At 39.1% G+C, this 19525-nt stretch overlaps 2 protein-coding genes across 5 annotated transcripts; one reads left to right on the top strand and one right to left on the bottom strand.

Moving 5' to 3' along the window:
- Positions 1–1778: 1778 nt before the first annotated feature.
- LOC119084597 (phosphatidylinositol 4-phosphate 3-kinase C2 domain-containing subunit alpha) lies at positions 1779–18592 on the top strand. 3 transcript variants are annotated; one of them, XM_037194646.1, is made up of 20 exons: positions 1779–1916; positions 2153–2330; positions 2394–2658; positions 2722–3217; positions 3283–3404; positions 3471–3529; positions 7079–7216; positions 8929–9432; positions 9489–9821; positions 9890–10490; positions 10559–10741; positions 10801–12078; positions 12143–12213; positions 12275–12459; positions 12519–12877; positions 12942–13142; positions 17687–17883; positions 17947–18032; positions 18100–18249; positions 18316–18592. In XM_037194646.1, the coding sequence occupies exons 2-20, from the start codon at positions 2162–2164 to the stop codon at positions 18493–18495; spliced, it is 5577 nt and encodes a 1858-aa protein (XP_037050541.1). In that variant the 5' UTR covers positions 1779–1916; positions 2153–2161; the 3' UTR covers positions 18496–18592. The 3 variants fall into 3 exon arrangements, with proteins under 3 accessions (XP_037050541.1, XP_037050542.1, XP_037050544.1); XM_037194647.1 differs by having other exon boundaries at positions 1786–1916; positions 2156–2330; XM_037194649.1 differs by lacking the exons at positions 1779–1916; positions 2153–2330; positions 2394–2658; ... (1 more) ...; positions 3283–3404; positions 3471–3529 and adding an exon at positions 6933–6963.
- Positions 13220–15996, bottom strand: LOC119084598 (titin-like). Of its 2 annotated transcripts, XM_037194651.1 has the most exons (5): positions 15695–15994; positions 15381–15620; positions 15009–15254; positions 14328–14926; positions 13220–14294 (listed from the first exon to the last, which is right to left on the bottom strand). In XM_037194651.1, exons 1-5 carry the CDS (start codon positions 15720–15722, stop codon positions 13377–13379), a joined length of 2031 nt encoding a protein of 676 aa, XP_037050546.1. In that variant the 5' UTR covers positions 15723–15994; the 3' UTR covers positions 13220–13376. The 2 variants fall into 2 exon arrangements, with proteins under 2 accessions (XP_037050546.1, XP_037050545.1); XM_037194650.1 differs by having other exon boundaries at positions 13220–14926; positions 15695–15996.
- Positions 18593–19525: the final 933 nt, after the last annotated feature.

The raw sequence follows: 19525 nt of genomic DNA, 5'->3' as shown, positions 1-19525 counted from the left end.
TCAATGAAATGCAAAGAATGATGCCAAAGATTCAACATATTCCGAATTACTACTTTCAGACATCATGTCCGGAGCGTTAGCGGAGGACTTGACGCAGTCTAACTTCCAAAAAAAGAACGAAGAAAATTTTTTGAGACGCGGCAACTATATATAGGCGAGAATTTAAGTTTCTTTCCTTTGGCCTGTATCACCACACATCTTATGCGCGCTTCAAATACGAGCAAAACGAGCTATCACTCGACTATGTAGCTTTAAAATTACCGGAGATACATCGTTTTGAAGTTGGTCATTTTGATAGAAAATGCACCAAATTAACGTTTTCCAAACAATCAAAATCTTTCAACTTACTCTGTATGTTTCTATCTGTCTATCTGTCTATCTATCTATCGACGGACGATCTCGGAAACTAGTCAGCCAATCTCCATGAAATTTTGCAGGAACCTCAGGGTGAGCATAAAAATGAAAATGTGATACGCCATTACCCCAGGAAAAACCAGAATTTTGTTTTATTGGCCTCGAAGTGGTTTCTGAGTGTGGTTTTCGAGGGTCGGGAACGCGTTTTCGGCTGTAGCTTAGCTGTGTTGAAACCTACAGAGGCGTGCGACCCATCAAATGAAAGGTATTCGTAACACGATTCGAACAAAAAAAGAATTAAAAAAATCGGGGCAGATTCGTTTGAGCTAGAGTGATTAGAATGACCAAATTTTGAGCTACTCGAGCGTAGGATGAAAGGACTAATATTTTTTTGGGTTATGAAAGATAGAGCATTACTTTCTTCGGCAAAGTCTCAGAGTTTTACGAGTAGAAAAGAAGGGCATTTGCGAAAAATGACGAAAGTTGGAAATGGGTGGGTCAATTGGGGTTTTGGAGATATTTCTTGAATGGTGGCAGATAGAGAATTACTTTCTTCGTCAAATTTTCGAATTTCGTCAAATTTTCGATTTTCGTTAAATTTCGTCAAATTTTCGATTTTCGTCAAATTTTCGATTTTCGTCAAATTTTCGATTTTCGTCGAATTTTCGATTTTCGTCAAATTTTCGATTGTCGTCAAAATTTTGAATTTCGTCAAATTTTCGTTAAATTTTCAATTTTCGTCAAATTTTCGAATTTCGTCGAATTTTCGAATTTCGTCGAATTTCGTCGAATTTTCGAATTTCGTCAAATTTTCGAATTTAGTCAAATTTTCGAATTTCGTCAAATTTTCGATTTTCGCCAAATTTTCAAATTTTGCCAAATTTCCGAATTTCTGTTATAAACTGGTATAAAAAGCAGTGTTCTAAAACTTCTAAAACGACTGATATCCCAACAAAAATCTCTTCGAGAAAAGTGTGACGCAGTCTTTGAAGTACAATTTCCAAAATGAATGATATCGCTAGAGTTGACGCTTTCAGCTTCGTTACGCAAAAATTAAATTTTACACCCAATTTTAGTTCAAACAAGCTGACTTAGTTTTTCTCATCATCTGCCAAAATTATTTTTAAAAAAAATTTGACTGGAAACAACCAAAATTTTACCAAAAAAATCTGCGTACAAAAATTCGTTAGATTTTCAACAGGTTCATAAAACTCGATTGTTCAATTCGGCAATTTTGCAGCTAATTCTGTGACGATGCTGAGTAAATTTCAACTTCTCGTTTTATTACGAAATGTTATGACATGATTTGAAATTCACAGAAGAAATGTTCCAAATTCAAAAAATTGCGCTAAAATGTTTGAAATATTTTTCAGTGTTGACAAAATGTCAATGACAATGAGTGACACAAAACTGTCATTATGGTCTGTCATACACGACTCATCTACTGACACAGTGTGTTCTTTTTCGTTAGATATTTGTGTTTTATTTTTAATGGTTTTTCATTTCCAAGTGTTTTTCATATTCGTTGCACTAATGTAATTTGCAGCCGCACACCGATAAGGGTACGTAAATCAAAATTATTCATTTGTCTGCGACTGATGACTTGTAAACAAGACTCAATTCGAACGAGCAAATTTTTATTGTTTGTGTCGGGCGTCAACAAAGCAGTTTAATTGAAGATAATTTTTTGTTATTTGCGGACGTTTTTGGCAGTTCACTTTTCCGTTTTACTGTTTTTGTTGGTTCCGATAACATATTTCCATGTTAACGATTACGATTGTTCGGTTTGTTTACTCAGTAGAACAAAATGGCTAATCCAAACGAATCCGAATATGAACGACAATTTCGTGAGGACTTAGAGAAAGCGACTGCTTTGAGTATGGAAACGTTGGCACTTGATCAGTTTAGGCGAAACAAATTGTATAGAAGTGATTCGATATCGGAACAGCACAGTAATTCGTTGTATGGTTCCGCATGTACGTATTTTAACTCAATCGTCGCACTTTGTGCCGTTTTAAAGTTCAACGTTTGATTAACAGCTAAGTCTCATCGTCGTCCTGATTCCTACAATCCCAATCAAAGTCTGCAAAACTCAGCTAGTACAGGCTCCTTAGCCGGGCCACCAGCAGTGCCACCACGTCGGCACAGTGAATCAAGAGAGTTACAGTATCAAAGTAAGAACAAAGATGAACCCGATTTGATTAACTTTGCAAGTGCATCGGATGAACAAGCATCGATGCCGAACAAACCAACAGCCAATGATCCTCACTCGAGTTTCATAAAGTTGGTTGATGACATGCACAAGTAAGTATTGTTTTCGTTCGCTGTTGTTGATGTGGCGCAACTGAAATTTCTTCATCCGCTCAGATTAAACGCATCGTACCAAGCCCAACCGTTTGGCTACGGATTCAAACCAAATTTATTGCCACCAAATAATGCAGCTGGTCTGCAAATAGTGCCGTACACACAACCGGAATCGACAACCAATCAAAAGATTCCACTCACAGCCGAACAGCTGGATAATTTGTATAAAATGAACTACGCAGTCCAGCCGTATGCTGGCATTGCCAATCCGAATGTTTATCCGTATAATATGCCACGTCCAGTGGCGCCACCATCAATGTTCTATCCTGGCATAAGTTCACCGGTTGGATTCACTCCAGGACCTCCGGTCATCCAACAACAACAATTACAGCAGCAGCAGCAGCAGCAACCACAACAAAAACCAATCGAACCGATGAACACAGTCAGCTATGGTCAGTCAATGGGTAGCACAGGCTATGCTTCCACTTCGAATGCATCGCAACAGTATTTCAATCCAAATGTGATCAATCCTCAATCTGCACTAGTTCATGTACCAAAGGTTTGTCCAAGTGAAATGGTTCTGTCCCTTTGTTCCTGGAATTATTTTTCGTTTGTTTGTTACAGTTGCAACCGAAACAAAATTCAATTTCAACAAATCCGTACACATTGCCTAAGAGCAACAGCGTTACTCATCGTCCGAAGAGGCTCGGTGACGATTTGATTGACTTGGACATTGGTGGTGAGAGGTGAGTTAGTTGACTGTTTTAAGTCGTTTCGATCGAACTGATCATTTTGGTTTCGATTCTTTACAGTTCTCGTGTCAGCGTGCTTGAAGCGTTCGATCCGTTGTTGGCTCAAAACGACGACCAAGGTAAATTGTAATTTTATTGTAGAAATAGTAAACAACGTGCCTTAGATGTATAGACAGTATGTCCGGTCGATGTACACACGTTAGTTCGTTAGAAAAAAAATGTTTCAAAGTCTCTCTAAGAGGCTTAGAGTCAGTTCCCGGTGAAAAATTATCGTTCATGCCCTTCTTGATCAAAATTAATTAGTTGTTTGTTGTTAATGGGATCCCATTTAGAATAGGAAGCCGCTTCGTTTAATTACTCTGAGAGGAAAATTGGGACAACTTTGATAATTGCGAAAACAATTGAAAGAAAAGCCTCCCGTTATCGTACTAGCGATTTCCATAGTCATTGGCACGATCTTAGTTATAAATGTGCCAAAGGAATTAGATTAGTCAGATCCGTACTAGCAACTGTAGCAACCGAAGTCAGTATTCGATAGGTATAATTTAGTGCACGAAGCTTTTTTGAGCATACGAAATGGATTTGAAACATTTGTTTCATTGAATAAAAGTGGGTGGGACAACGACAATACCTAAGGGTCTGTCTTACATTCTAAATACTTTCGTCCAGGGACTAAAATAAGGAACAATTTAGATTCACTGGAGCTTCAGAGGGAAAATTTTTCCATGGGCAACAGTTTCAAAAATATGGGAAGACCTAATGACTCCTCCATCTCCTTTGGATGCCAAGTCTCAGAGACATTCATGCTTTCCGTGTTATAAAAACAATCTCCCTAAATCGGTCACAACCAAAAAAATTCATCTGGGACGTAGTCAATGTCTCAACAAATTATTCACGGACCAGAGTTGCGGTCAGTGAAACAATCGCAGTAATCGTTATCGGATCTCCTCCATCTCCTCATACTATCTTCCATGTGCATTAAGCTAAGTCAGTCCAATTTCACCAAATTTTGTCCAAAAAAGGCTCTGCACTGGCTTGTGTGTAACTATTCTCCCCGTACTAACAAGTAAATATCAGACACATTTGTGTAACTGAAAACCAGCTGATAAATTGGCTAAATTTTACTGACGTACGTACCTGTACGAAATTTGTATTAAATTACGCGAGAGTCAACAACGGTTCAATGGTATGATAAATATCCCCACAAAAACTTAGACCGCCAAAAAAAATCCTTATTTTAGTCTTCTGGTGCCTTCTCTCTACGTCCTCCTCTGTATTCTTTCTTTGTATCTTTGGCCACGAGACCCCCACTTCTATGGCCTCATTTTAATTAAGTGAAACGGAAAATTAGAATATTTAGTGAATGTGACTTATAGACAGTGCGTCCGAAATTCCATTTTTTAGTATAATTTAGGGTGTCAACTAGGGTGGGTTGAATTTTACATTTTATTTTATTTGAACTTAACAGCGCTCACCCCTTGGCAAATTTCTAACCTACATTTGTGCGCAAAAATATTCGTTTTTTGAAGATTTCTCTGAATCAAAATCATTTTTTGCAAAAGTAAAACCATTAAAGCATGCAAAAATGCGTTACTTCTAAGGGAAAATTTGGTTTGTGAGTCAAAACTTTACCTACTGCGAGAAAACATTGCAAATGTGCAATTTACACATTTTGCAAATATTTCTCCAAGTGGGATAAGTTATCAACCACAAACCAATTTTTCCTTTAAAAGTAACACATTTTTGCATGCTTCTCAAAAAAAAAAGATTTTCGTTCAGAGAAATCATCAAAAAACGAATATTTTTGCGCACAAATGTAGGCTAAAAATTTTCCAAGGGGTGAGCGCTCTTAAAAGGTTGCGATGATTTAGACAATCTTTAACGGAAGAAACTTTTAAAAGTATGTTTTTCCCATGCTTCAAGAGCCATTTTGATTTTCGGATTAGTTTAGTGAGTCCCACAAATCGCTAAATGATTTCTCTGATACTCATGAGTTGTAACAATTATTACTATTGATTGAACTTAAGAGCGCTCACCCCTTGGCAATATTCTAGCCTACATTTCTGCGCAAAAATATTCGGTTTTTTATGATTTCTCTGAAACAAAATTGTTTTTTGAAAAAGTAAAACCATTAAAAGCATGTAAAAATGTGTTACTTTTAAGGGAAAAATTGGTTTGTGAGTCATAAGTTTACCCACTTGGAGAAACCTTTGCAACGATTGTGTAAATTTATGTAATCTGCACAGGTTTCTGCAAGTGGGATAAGTTATGACTCACAAACCAATTATTCCGTTAAAAGTAACACATTTTTGCATGCTTTGATGGTTTTACTTTTTCAAAAAAATATTTTCGTTCAGAGAAATCATCAAAAAACGAATATTTTTGCGCAGAAATGTAGGCTAGAAATTTGCCAAGGGTAGAGCGCACTTAAGACGAATCTTCTTCGTACTTTTTCCAAAAAGAATGCGAGTCTAAAACTGTCATCAAAATAATAATAATTTTGCCCCGAAATGTAGGCAATAATTTAGCCATGTGTAGATTCCTCTTAATAGCTGAATAATATGACTTTAAAATGGCACTAGCACGTTGGAGGTCGAGGTCTCCATTCGGCCATTATAGTCAGTAAATTGTCTCGACCACGACTCAACAAATTTCGACTTCACTTGCGTATCAAACAGACAAATCATGAGATATGAAGGCGTGTGGGGTATTCCTGAATAGAAAATTTCATAGAGAATCTAGGACAGGAAAACCTTTTGAAATGGCTTTAAAAATTCTCGGATGATTGCATTGGAAATACATATTTTAAGAAAAGTTTCTTCCACATAAGATTCTCTGGGCCATCCTGAATGCTACCAGGGTTGAGGCCTAGTAAATTAAAATAAAATCTAAAATTCGACCCACCTTAGGTTAACTAGGCTAACCATTTTGTGACAACATTTTCATTATTTTCTTGGCAAACGTCTTTCTGAAAACTTTTGAAAATGTACTCACAAATGGAGGCATTGGTTGTCGGTGTGTATGGGTGTTTAAAACGAATTATCGTATCTGTTAAGCCGGCTTTTATAGTTCGTCTTATCTTTGATATAATATTTGTCTGTTATCGACAATTGTATGCCTAGAACACATAGAAAGTATTTGTTTAGCAGTTCCGACCAAATTTATATTATGTAATTCAATGTGCTTTAAAACTGAAAACAGAAGAGAATATGTACCATGTAAACCTAGCGTTCAAAATGTTTTATTGACAATTTTTTAAACGAACAAAGTTAAATAAAATTCAAATTAAATTGATAAAAAAAAACCCGGCGTTTTAATCACTTGATGGCCAATGTCATTTGATTCAGTGGTGGTGCAATTGATGAATTTCTTTTCGAAAACACTTGTTGTCGTTCCCATAGCCAAATAACTTTTTTTTGTGTGTGTAAACAATCGTTCGTTGCCAACTTTCATCGAATGTTACACGACTGTGCTAATTTAAACAACCATCAATCCACTTATTATCGTAGCGTTGTCGTTGCAAATTCGCATCGAATAATGGTAACCATTCGCAGTCAGTACATTTAAGAATATTTTTTTTGTGAAATTTATTTTCGTTCATAGTTGTATACCGAGAGTAAAGAGCCGCGAGACTAAACAAAAAATTCCTAAATCTTGTTGTTTTCCAGGAGAAAATGCGTCCGATTGCACCACATCGTATTACTCCGAGTATGATCCATTCGATTACCTGTACAGTGGTGGCACACAGTATTCAGATCCGGTCTATGAAGCTGTGAATAAAATTGATCGCACACCAATATCACCAGGTAAGTTGTTTTCCATTTATGATGTTACAGCACTTCGGGATGTTCCGGGTGTTAGTTTCATGACTTCGACCAAAGCACCAGCATGACAGCTGACCTGTTCCGAGTTCTATATAAAAGCACGTTCGTTGGCAAATAATGTTTCCTTCTTGGTAACAGAAAGGAATCAACTTCCATTTCTCGTTGATCCTTTCGATTTCCCAGTAACCAACGTTACCAGGATACCACCATTATCTGAACTACGCAAGTTCATACAACTAAGACACTTTTCATGTCATTGTCAAGTGCAGTACAATTGCTGGTGCGTTGCTTCGACGCATCAGTAGAATTATTTCATCATGGGCGCGCGTTAGCATAGCGCCCGTGACGCAAGTCCTATTACTAGAAAAAATTTCAAAAAAATTTTTTTGTCGTAGACTGCAGAACCATATATACAGCAAATATTGAAGTTCTACAATTCAAAGACAAATGACTCCAAATTACCATTAAAAAAAACTAGGCGTCCGTACGAGTTCAACGAGCTATCACACGTTCTTGCAGCTTAAAATTTGGCCACGCAAAAAATCTTCCAAGAAGCCCTATTTCCATACATTTTGGTCAATTTCAGTACTTTAAACGAAATGAAAAAATCCTACGTTACTTTGTTAGTCCGTCCGTCCGTCCGTGTTTCCTATCTTCTAAAGTCTTCTTTAGATTTTGTTGAAATTTTGGATTCTAGTCGTCATTCTAAGACATTCCAGAAAAAGAAATTTGGGGGAACCGGCCTCGTTTCGGAGCTAGGGCTCCTCGAAGTTCCCATATAGGCCCCATATAAGAACACCTTTAAGTGTGTGTGTGTGGATGGGTATGGTAGAACAAATTTGTTCGCTTTTGGTATTTGGTAAGCTCTGCTCGCCTCAATTTTTTTCCTAAATTTAGTATTTTTAAAAAATTTTCAAATTTTTCAAATTTTTCAAATTTTTCAAATTTTTCAAATTTTTCAAATTTTTCAAATTTTTCAAATTTTTCAAATTTTTTTAAATTTTTCAAATTTTTTTAAATTTTTCAATTTTTTTTTTAATTTTTCAAATTTTTCAAATTTTTTTTAAATTTTTCAAATTTTTCAATTTTTTTAAAGTTTTCAAATTTTTTCAAATTTTTTTAAATTTTTTTAAATTTTATAAAATTTTCAAAAAATTTTCAAAAAATTTTCAAATTTTTTCAAATTTTTCAAATTTTTTAAATTTTTTTAAATTTTTTAAATTTTTCAAAATTTTCAAAAACAAGTGGCAGATGTTGAGGAAAGTACTGTTAAGAAATTTTTTAAAATAGGCAAGAATATGTCCTAATACGTCCGAATCATCTGCCACTTTGTGACTCAAACTTTTTTTGGTAAAATTTTGTTTCTAGAATTTCTTTGGTCAAATTTTTGCTGTTACAGTTTTTGCGTACAAGCGCAGAATGCGTCACCTTCAGCGATATCAGTTGTTTTGGAAGTATGCACAGGGACTTGCGTCACTTTTACTCTTTTGAGTGTTTTTGACTGATTTTTACATTCGATGAACAACAGATTGAGCATTTGATCGATTCAAACGGTAGTCGAGCTCATTTTTTTCGAGTAACATCTGGGAATTCACTGTCATAATATTTCGGACACTATTTGAGTCTCATCCTTTCATTCCATTCAAAATTGTTACCCAAATTTACTTTATTAACAAAACAATCTGTTCGAATAGCTCCAGCACCTGGCTGGAACATTCCAACCCATTTAGCAGCTGCAAGCGATCTGCCTTTAAGACCGCCACCTCTACCACCTCGCAACAGTCAATCATCGCCAACAATTATCCCACCTTCGGTAACGGATTCGTTCCAGAAGCCAGATCAGTCACAATTCCAGTCGCTGGATCGTCGAAAAGTGTCAACGAAACTGTACGAAAATGTCATAATTCGTAAGAAATACGATCCCGAATTGGTTGCCTTCTACAATATGGCCAAAGCATTGCGTCAACAATACAAATACAACGATAGCACAACAAATTTAGGTTACGTGACCGCAGCAGAATTTAGTAATTTATGTCAGGAAGGCACTAGCATTAAGCTTCTGGTTCATCCAGCTCTGGAATGTCTGACTGGTGATGTCGGAAATAGACTAAGTAGAAGTAATTCGGAGGCCAGTTCGTTGAACAATGGCAAGGGACAACATGTGGGATACGGTGCGCCAGTTCCATTCACTTGTGATAGTAAGTCAAGGCCATGATTCTCCAAGATTTTCTTTTACAGTCGCCTCACTTTCCAGTTAACACAACCGTTGAGCATGTCAAACTACAGGCATTTTATCGACTGGAAGGCTCAATTTCTGGAAGCGGAAACGACTACATTTTGAAACCGATAGGAATGTCTGAATGGTTGTCTCCCAATTCGAAACTAAGTCAACTGGAATGTGTGCACGATAGTCTGAAATTGGAGATGGATGTTCAACTGGGATTGTGTCCGATATCCCACGCTAAGATCAATTCGATTGGCCGAACGTCACAAGATGATATCAGAGATGCGGAATTGAAAATTGAAGACATTCTACCACACGAACCGGTCGACACAATCAACTATGATAATTTGATGATTTTATTGGGTAAGTCAGGCGCGACGGTCAAGTTAATTTTCCGATTGAAATTCAAATTTCTCGTCCGAATTTCCCAGAAACCTTGGAAGATGAAATCGTAAAACTGGAACTGTCTGCGTCAGATTCGAGTCCTCATACGATTCTGTCGTGTTCGGGCGTAACACAGGCTGTGAAAATGATATGCGCTTTATTAGGCTCGTTGGACACACTGTCGCTAACCGATGTCATTGACGACTTAAAATCGGTTTGTGCCAGCGGTCAAACGATCTATACGTACGGTGATTATAGTGGCTCTAAGCTGAATATTTTATCGGAAACTGGCGATTATGCGGAAGTTAGTTTAAGACCAAAGACCACGGCCGAACAAATAACTCGACGCTGCAACGACATACGGAATTCAGTACAGAATTTACTGGAAACCTACTGCAACGCATTCCGCGTCGACTTTTGTGTGAACACACCGGAATATGTACCGAATCTGATATCCATAACGAAAGTATCCGAGCCTGTGATGGTGCATTTGATGTGTCTGCATCGTCCTCCGCCTAATTGGAAACACGATGACTACATGCTGGGTGCTCAGATCTACTACGGAACTAAATATATTGGCGATGCGGTGGTGTCACAGTGCACGAATGAGATAAGTGGAATATTTCCCAGATTGAAATTCAACTCATGGTATGTATCAGAGGCGCACATTCAATCGCTGAAGGATTACTCAAACGAGGCCCGTTGTCGTCTTTCAGGTTGCATTTTGAAAATCTTCCGATTTGCACATTGCCGCGAGAGGCCAGGTTAATCTTTGTTCTCTATGGATGTACGACAGAGCCAGCAGAGAACGAAAACAATTCGAGTGAACAGGTAGGTGATCGGAAGGTGACAAAAATCGAATTGGGCTGGTCTTCCATTCAGTTCTTCGACTTTGAAAGGTGAGTGACGGTGACACGAACCCCTATTCTCAGGACTAACGACACGTTTCCTATCGCAGAAAGATGATTCAAGGGACATATCTCCTCTCACTGTGGCCTCCAACTAGCGATAAATTTCTGGGACCAGCACCAGCAATAGGTACGCATCCGCATGGTTGCCATTGTCCGGTGTTGTCAATAGAAGTTCCACACTACGGCGGCCAGATCATGTTTCCCGAATCACCGCAAAGTCACCACGCTGCGAATCGCTTGGACTTTAATAGTTTAGACAGAAATCTCCAGCTGGAATTGATAGACACTGCCGAGGAGGGTTATTCGAGTGCCGTGGACAAGCGAGAGGTGCTTTGGGAGAAACGTTACTATTTACAATCAATTCCATACGCCCTACCTAAAGTACTGCATGCGTCTCAGGTGCATGACTTTGCTAGCCTTATTGAACTACATGCTTTAATAGCGTCATGGGACGCTTTAAGTCCACTGCAAGCGTTGGAGCTACTGTTACCACGATATCCGGACATGCAAATTCGTTACCATGCAGTCCGTTGGATATCGGCAATGCCAAACGATCAACTGGTCGATTATCTCCCACAATTACTTCAAGCATTAAAACACGATACCTACGACGGTTCACCGATGGCCGAATTTTTATTGAGACGCTCATTGGAATCGCCGCGTATTGCACACCACCTGTACTGGTTATTGGTTCACAGTCTTCCGGGCGATTCGCCACAAAATTCCATTGATTTGGACATTGATGAATTGTCGATAAATCAGGCCCGTTACAATCGTCGCAATCAAATGCTGCTGAGAGCTTTGTTGGCAATTTGCGGTGAAAAGCTGTCGGCTCGATTTTTGGCACAAAATATGATGTGCCGGAGTTTGGCCGAAGCGGCACTGAATGTGAAACAATCGAAAGAATCTTTGCGACAGAAGACTCTGGTGCAAGGCATGGAAGTGGTCAATCAAATCTTGTCGGATAGTCCAACAACGTTGCCGCTGGGACCGGGACTGGAAGTGACTGGCATCAGTGCTAGAACGTGCACGTATTTCAATTCCAATACGCTGCCGTTGAAAATAAACTTTTACGGACCGGATAAGATACTGCTGCCGGCTATATTCAAGGCGGGTGACGATCTTCAGCAGGATATGCTCACAATCCAATTAGTTCGATTAATGGACAAATTGTGGTTGCAAGAGGGATTAGACTTGAAAATGGTGACATTCAACTGCGTCCCGACGGGTTTAAAGAAAGGAATGATCGAGATGATAACCGACGCTGAAACGTTGCGCAAGATCCAGGTCGAGTGGGGATTGACTGGCTCGTTTAAGGATAAACCGTAAGTTCGTGGAACAGTTTGCTTCAACAACGTTTGAAGTAACACAAAATTCTCTTGATTTCAGCATTGCCGAATGGTTGGCCCGTCAAAATCCTAGTCAATTAGAGTATCAACGAGCCGTCGATAACTTTACAGGTAATTTTGTCGATGTCGAACATCCGAATCAACCATCCAAATACGTTTCTTTGACCTACAGTTTCGTGTGCTGGCTACAGCGTTGTCACCTACATTTTGGGCATCTGTGATCGACACAACGACAACATTATGCTAAAAACGTCGGGTCATTTGTTTCACATTGATTTCGGCAAGTTCCTGGGAGACGCTCAAATGTTTGGAAATTTCAAACGAGACCGAACACCGTTTGTACTGACATCGGACATGGTTCGTTAATTGGTGATGGAGTAAATTGAATCGAAAGTCAATCACATCTATCCCCACAGGCTTACGTAATCAATGGTGGAGATCGACCATCAACCAAATTCCATCATTTCGTCGATTTGTGCTGCAAGGCTTTCAACATTGTTCGCAAGCACGGAGATCTAATACTACACATGCTGGCTCTAATGGCAACGAGCGGTATAACTGGTGTTAATGCTGAAGCAGTCAACTATGTACGCAACGCACTTTTACCGGGACAATCGAATCCCGAAGCGGCCGCATCGTTTGCTAAAATGATTCACATTTCGTTGAAGTCTTGGTTCACCCAATTCAATTTTTTCCTGCACAATTTGGCCCAGCTGAGGTTCTCTGGTGATGAAGGTAACGGAGAGTTGCTGAGCTTTGTACCGAGAACTTATACGTAAGTAGAATGTCGGACGAGAAGAGTTCGCATGGCATTTTGATAATCGGTCATTTTCGTACAGAATGGCGCAGGACGGACGTTTAAAGTCGGTTACTGTTCATGGCTTCCAGAAACGGTACGATTTGGAGAAGTATTACACGTTCATTTTGATTGTGACTCGACAGAATCAACCGGATCCAGCATATCTGTTCCGGTCGTACAAGGAATTTACAGAATTTCATCAGAAACTCTGCGTACATTATCCGCTGGCTAAGCTTCACAGGTGAGTGAGAGTTCTCTTGCGACATTAGATTCCAGTCCGCCATGGCAGAACACAAAATTGAAACAATTTCTGATTTCTGATTTCATTTCCTTTATTCGATTTACTTTGACGTTGTACATACATAGCTGGCAAGGTGGCTAACATAAATGAATTGTGTCCTTGCCCTTCTGTCCTGAATGTTCTACGTTCAATAAATAGGTTACAGTACGCGCTACACATTGCTCACCAGTGATACTAGGCCTCCGTATCAGATTCCTTATCATCCTTCCCACCGAAATTTAATATTTGATCCTGCCGTTGTTCCTGTTCCCGTTTCATTTCTCGCATAGTTTTCGGTTTGTTCAACATTTCCAACTGTTTCGTTTGAAGTGTCAAAGGATGCCCGTTGGCATCGTCTGATTCCGATTTCTGTCTAACAGAAATAGCCGTCGCCGTGATGGCTCGCGTGTTTAGTCGATGTTTTGCCACCATATTCCACGCGTCTTCTGTGTCGCTCGGGGAAGATGGTGACGATACAACCGGAAGTACAACCTTTTTCTTCGGCTTCAGTTCCATATCGCGATTGTCGGCATCGAATCCGTCCAATTTGAGAATAGCCCGCGGTTTTGGAATCGGAGCCGCATCAACTGGATTGGAAGTCGACGAAGTGTTTTGATTAACATCCTTGTTGGTAATTTCGACTGGTTTGACTCCATTCGAAACGGGAGTGTCTTGTGGCATCGACTTAATTTTCTTCTTTTTCACTTTGAGCGGTCCATTGGCCGCCGAAAATGTTTCTTCGTGACGAAACACTTCGCTCTTTGGCTGTTTCTCTTCGAATTTCGGTTCCGGTTTCGGACTTTTTACAATGATTGGCACACGATTCGCCTTCGACTTCTTTACTTTCTGGAAATAATCGATTTCCATTCGATTTTCCAAGATTTCCTCATTCGGATCAATATGCTGTGCTACCAGAACGTTTTTATCGTCTGAGCGAGTATTATCAGTTGATTTCATAACATTGTTGCCGGTGGCAAGTCGTTCATTTTTGACGGTTTCACTTTTTCGCACATTTTCCTTTTTGTCGCTCTTCAAGACCCGGATTTTTTTCACTTTCTGCTTGACGATCGGTGCATTTGGCACAGCCTTTTGATCATTTTTTGGTACAACGGCCTCGACTTTCTTCTCGTTTTTCATTGCAACGGCCTCGACTTTCTTCTCATTTTTCGGTGCAACAGCCTCCAATGTCTTCTCACTTTTCGGCATGGATGGCACCACACTCTTCTCCGTTTTCGCTTTTCCAACGTCATTTTCAGCTTTGCTTCCCGTTTTGAAACCAAAGTATTCCAATAAGCTCTTCTTCTCATTCAACTTTGGTGACTTTGGTTGGTCCTTCACCGATGGTTGATTAGATTCCAAAGCGCCACTTAAATTCGGTGTCGATACGGATGGAAAGTCGAATGCTAATTTGGGAATATCCGTTGGTGTTGGCACTTGATTCAGGAAGGAGTGTCTCTTGCTCAGTTTAATTTCTCGTGGTGATGGTGATAAGTCAACCGACCTCTTCCTTAGTATGGGTGAATCAGTGTGTTCCAGAGAACTAGTTGCAGCAGTTTCTATTGGCGGAACTGGTGTAGATGAATGTTTTTTCTTGGTAAACTTCTTAAAGTGGATATGGGCTAAAGGATCGCTTTCTTGATACGGAGGAGGCGACGGTAAAATAGTCTCGTTGCTGTGCACTTCCTTTATTTTAATTGTTTCGCTTTCTGTGTAAGGATAATCGGCTTCTAATGCGAGTAGTAATCCTGAAAGAATTAGGAAAAAAGGGAAAATTCATTCAAGGTCAACGACTTGCAACAAATTCGATGAATGGAAATCATTCCTCACTTTCTTGATGATCGTTTGGTGGAGGCGAATGGGGTAATGGTGGTGGTGGTGTTGACGTTCGTCTCTCTTGAACAAATAAATTGTCCGCCAGCTGTACAGCTGACGAACGAGCCTGAAGTGGTTCGATTTCTTGGGAGTCATTCGTGTCATGCGTTTCGGATATTCGAAGTGTTGGTATTTCGGGGGCTTGTCGCTTTCGTGGTGGCAACGATATTGCATTTCTGGCCGATTTATGAATTCGAACGGCTGTGTCCGGTACCAATCGATCCAAAGCATATCATGCAAAGCATTTTTATGTGTAAATTTTACAATGTATCGCTTATTGAAGAGATAACAGATGCGATAACAAGAAATCAAATGTTTTGTACTTACGCGGCAATACCTTTGGCGGTGTTATTTCCACGTAATTATCAAAGTCTGAGCTTGGCCGAAATGTTGCTCGAATAATTTGCGGTTCCATTCCATTGCTGGTGGCTGTGGGTGCGGATGTTGTTGGCAGTTCGTTGAATGTCATACGATGCTTGAACCATCTTAATTTGATTCCGAGCACAGCAACAATTAAGCAAATGCCGCCAATGGTTGCAATGAAAATGACATTGTCGCTGGTTGTATCTTAAAATGTTTCCATCATCATCAACGCATTTTTTCAATTAATTCGAAAAAAAAAACATTTTTTTCTCTCTAACCCAAATTGACATCTCTGATAACAGCCATTATATTCGAAACGACAAGTTAAGTGAAAAAATTATATTTTTTTTAGAATGCTCCGTATTAATGGGCTTACTGTTTTATGAACAAGTTAATAATGTTTCAATTTGAAACATCAATCTAATACTAAAACAATTGCTCAGATAAGAAACCAATCGACCAGGAATTTCGTTATCACAATTCCGAACGACGACGCTGAAAATAATGGTTTTTATGATTTTTTTGGGTGGCGTTTCGAGAGACTTTTGCAATATAGCTGAACTGACTCAGTACAGTCGACTTAGTAGAACTTTGACCACTACATAAAGCTATAAAGCAGGTACGGAATTCGATTCAGTTTTCAAAAGAAATTCGTTAAATTTCTTAGCAAAAATGGCTCCTGCAGCATTGCTAACTAATGGAAATATCAGTGCAGGTACCTTAACTGACGAGAGGTTCTTTCGGTTCATTCATCTGTGTTTAACCACTTCCTGCGACATTATCTCCCAATCTATGCCTGATTGTACTGTTTCTTCTCTAGTCATTTTCAACTAATTTCAGCGCGTTTGTGCTTGAGTGGTAGCTCTTATCGCTAAAGCCTCCAAATTTGACACCTGTCAATTCAGTGTTCATGCTAGGAGCAGTGCTGTGGCTTAAGACAATAAGTCAATAAATTTGCATCAGTTGGGTAGGCACAATGTAGAAGTTGTACTTCCAAAAATACAGATTATTTACGAATGTTTTCCCACTTCCTTATCTCCCAATCTAGTCCTTCGATTGTATTTATTTCGTTTTACAGTTGTTTTACAAAATATTCTTAATTACAATTTTTTCGTGTTATAAAGGAACATTTCCATGCATTTAACTTTTTGGTTCCTAAATTCATGCATATTCAATCATAGCGACGCACTCCATGCATGAGTAGTACTTGACATAGAGTACGGAAACTCGCGTGTGAAATTCGCGCAATCCGCGGTATCCTGGATACCAGGAAGTTTTCAGAAAAATTCTTTAGATACCGGAAAATCGAAAAAATTGAGAAAAATATGTGGCGAAAAATCAAATTTACGATTTTAGATACCGGGAAATTTGACTCAGATACCGGGAAGAAAACCAAATTTCCACACGCGCTGAAACTGGACTGTGTATTCTGACAATGTAAAACATTTTTCATACAAAATGGTGCTCTCTTTGACAGCTGTCACTACGATCACTTATGCTTGTAGTGCGTTGATCATAGTGAACATTTGGTGAAAAAACACTTTCGAGAGTTATTTTCTTGTGCAAACCCTGAGATACAGTCAACGAAATTAAGCGGAAATAAGCATATGGTTCACAGGCATTAGCAGACTGTTGTTTTTGGATACTAATAATCAGCCATTTGTCCACCTGTAGACCTGAAGAATTCTATTCTGCACAGAAGGAAACACAGATTTAACAAATCAACTCAGAGCCACACAAGTTTTTGCTCATCAAGGAGGTGCGGAAAAACAGAAAATAAGGAAAATACGCAGTTTTGCTTGCTTTCTAGCCAATAGCTACTGTTGTACAACCCCGATTTTTGAGCCAAAATGTCCAGAGATATTTGTTTGAAGAACTATTGAAAAACAGGCGTTTGTCTCGACGGCAAGTTTCTAAATTATCAATGGAATAAATGCTTCCTCTGTCGTACAAATCTGAAGAGTGATTATCTACCTGTAAATTCACGCGATAACTTGAATGCTATATCAGCATTCATAACATTCTGACGAACTTAATTGCTATTTACGACTATTGCTGGCCTGAAGCCAAGATCATCCTCTGTCTAAAATGCGTTATCATTCTTATTGGGATTGTTATATGTCTGAGCAATTAAGATTACAAAAGAAACTTACATTGGCGCATCAATTTAATACGTGTCGGGTAATTTTAGCAAACTTTTAGCGTTAGCTTAGCATGTCAATCTCTACATCGAATTAAGAATTAACAAAAAACATTTTAATTTCCTTTAGCTTGCCGAGTGGAATGTATGTTGGTCGATCAAATATAAAAACAGTGGCCGAACGACGATTGCCGGAAATTCGTTCCTTTCTCACGTCACTGTTTCGTTCTGCGGACGAAATTGCACATTCCGATCTGGTCTATACATTCTTTCATCCGCTGCTCAGAGATCAGCAGGAACAGGACATTCATGTAGCTAAAGTTAAAGGTATGCATTCAGTTAATAGTTTGACTGCAACGTGGATGCTACTAAAGTCACGTCTTTCTTTAGAACCGAAACCAAACAGTTCGACAGAGAGAGTTTGTGGTGAAATAAAATTATCGTTGCAATATCACAGAGGTGCTTTGACTGTCATGGTAAGACGATTGAACTTAGTTTGAGATTTGGAACTGCTTTCACTAAAAAATGAAATAATTTTGTCAGGTTCACCATGCCCGATCGTTACCGACAAGTTTGAATGGCCAAGAGCCGAACACTTATGTTAAAGTCTATCTCAAGCCAGATCCTACCAAATCAACGAAACGGAAGACGAAAGTTGTGCGAAAGAATTGCTTCCCAAGCTTTATGGAAACGGTAAGCTCCATCGAAAGAATGCTTTCGTCAACGAACCCCAACAATAATTTCCACTTTATTTTACAGCTCGAATACCGGATGCCAATCGAATTCATTCAGAGCAAAACACTTCAGTGCACCATTTGGTCGCACGATTCGTTGCAAGAGAATGAGTTTTATGGCGGTGTCGAATTGGAATTGGCAACGGTCGATTTGAGAGATGAATTAGTCAGCTGGTTTCCGTTGTCGTACCTATCGAGATCGTAGTTTTTTGTACGGAGTCTAAAGTGGCGAGTTAGTTTTCTTTTTTGTAAATTATTTATTTGGAAAGTGTTTGGAAAATAACATTCCGACTATTGAATCCGGTGTGAAGTTTTGATTAAGGCGTTCGGATTTTGTCGGTGGGAGAAAGGTAGGTTCTACAGTTTATGATCCCCATTCCATACTATGTATTACATCAATGATGCTAGAGGAAAGATATCATGTCCGGAGCGATAGCGGAGGACTTGACGCAGTCTAACTTCCAAAAAAAGAACGAAGAATTTTTTTTGAGACGCGGTAACTATATATAGGCGAGAATTTAAGTTTCTTTTCTTTGGCCTGTATCACCACAAATCCTATCTTATTCTCGCTTCAAATACGAGCAAAACGAGCTATCACTCGACTATGTAGCTTTAAAATTACCGGAGATACATCGTTTTGAAGTTGGTCATTTTGATAGAAAATGCACCAAAATAACGTTTTCCAAACAATCAAAATCTTTCAACTTACTCTGTATGTTTCTATCTATCTGTCTATCTATCTGTCTATCTGTCTATCTATCGACGGTCGATCTCGGAAACTAGTCAGCCAATCTCCTTGAAATTTTGCAGGAACCTCAGGGTGGGCATAAAAATGAAAATGTGATACGCCATTACCCCAGGAAAAACCAGAATTTTGTTTTATTGGCCTCGAAGTGGTTTCTGAGTGTGGTTTTCGAGGGTCGGGAACGCGTTTTCGGCTGTAGCTTAGCTGTATTGAAACCTACAGAGGCGTGCGACCCATCAAATGAAAGGTATTTGTAACACGATTCGAACAATAAAATAATTTAAAAAATCGAGGCAGATTCGTTTGAGCTAGAGTGATTAGAGTGACTAAATTTTGAGCTACTCGAGCGTAGGATGAAAGGACTAATACTTTTTTGGGTTATGAAAGATAGAGAGTTACTTTCTTCGGCAAAGTCTCAGAGTTTTACGAGTAGAACAGATGGGCATATGTGAAAAATGTCGAAAGTTGGAAATGGGTGGGTCAATTGGGG

Source organism: Bradysia coprophila, unplaced genomic scaffold (assembly GCF_014529535.1).
Source record: "Bradysia coprophila strain Holo2 unplaced genomic scaffold, BU_Bcop_v1 contig_87, whole genome shotgun sequence".
In the NCBI taxonomy this organism is placed as follows: Eukaryota; Metazoa; Arthropoda; class Insecta; order Diptera; family Sciaridae; genus Bradysia; species Bradysia coprophila.
This window is presented reverse-complemented; position numbering and strand designations above follow the sequence as displayed.

What these genes read in the sequence shown, in the direction of transcription:
- LOC119084597 (XM_037194646.1), top strand. Translation starts at nt 2,162, where the DNA reads ATGGCTAATCCAAACGAATCCGAATATGAACGACAATTTCGTGAGGAC. An exon ending in TTGGTTGATGACATGCACAA is followed by an intron (nt 2,659 to 2,721) that starts GTAAGTATTGTT and finishes TCATCCGCTCAG; the next exon opens with ATTAAACGCATCGTACCAAG. An exon ending in AGTTCCATTCACTTGTGATA is followed by an intron (nt 9,433 to 9,488) that starts GTAAGTCAAGGC and finishes CTCACTTTCCAG; the next exon opens with TTAACACAACCGTTGAGCAT.
- LOC119084598 (XM_037194650.1), bottom strand. Translation starts at nt 15,722, where the DNA reads ATGGCTGTTATCAGAGATGTCAATTTGG. An exon ending in TATCAGAGATGTCAATTTGG is followed by an intron (nt 15,621 to 15,694) that starts GTTAGAGAGAAA and finishes AAACATTTTAAG; the next exon opens with ATACAACCAGCGACAATGTC. An exon ending in ACCGCCAAAGGTATTGCCGC is followed by an intron (nt 15,255 to 15,380) that starts GTAAGTACAAAA and finishes TACCGGACACAG; the next exon opens with CCGTTCGAATTCATAAATCG.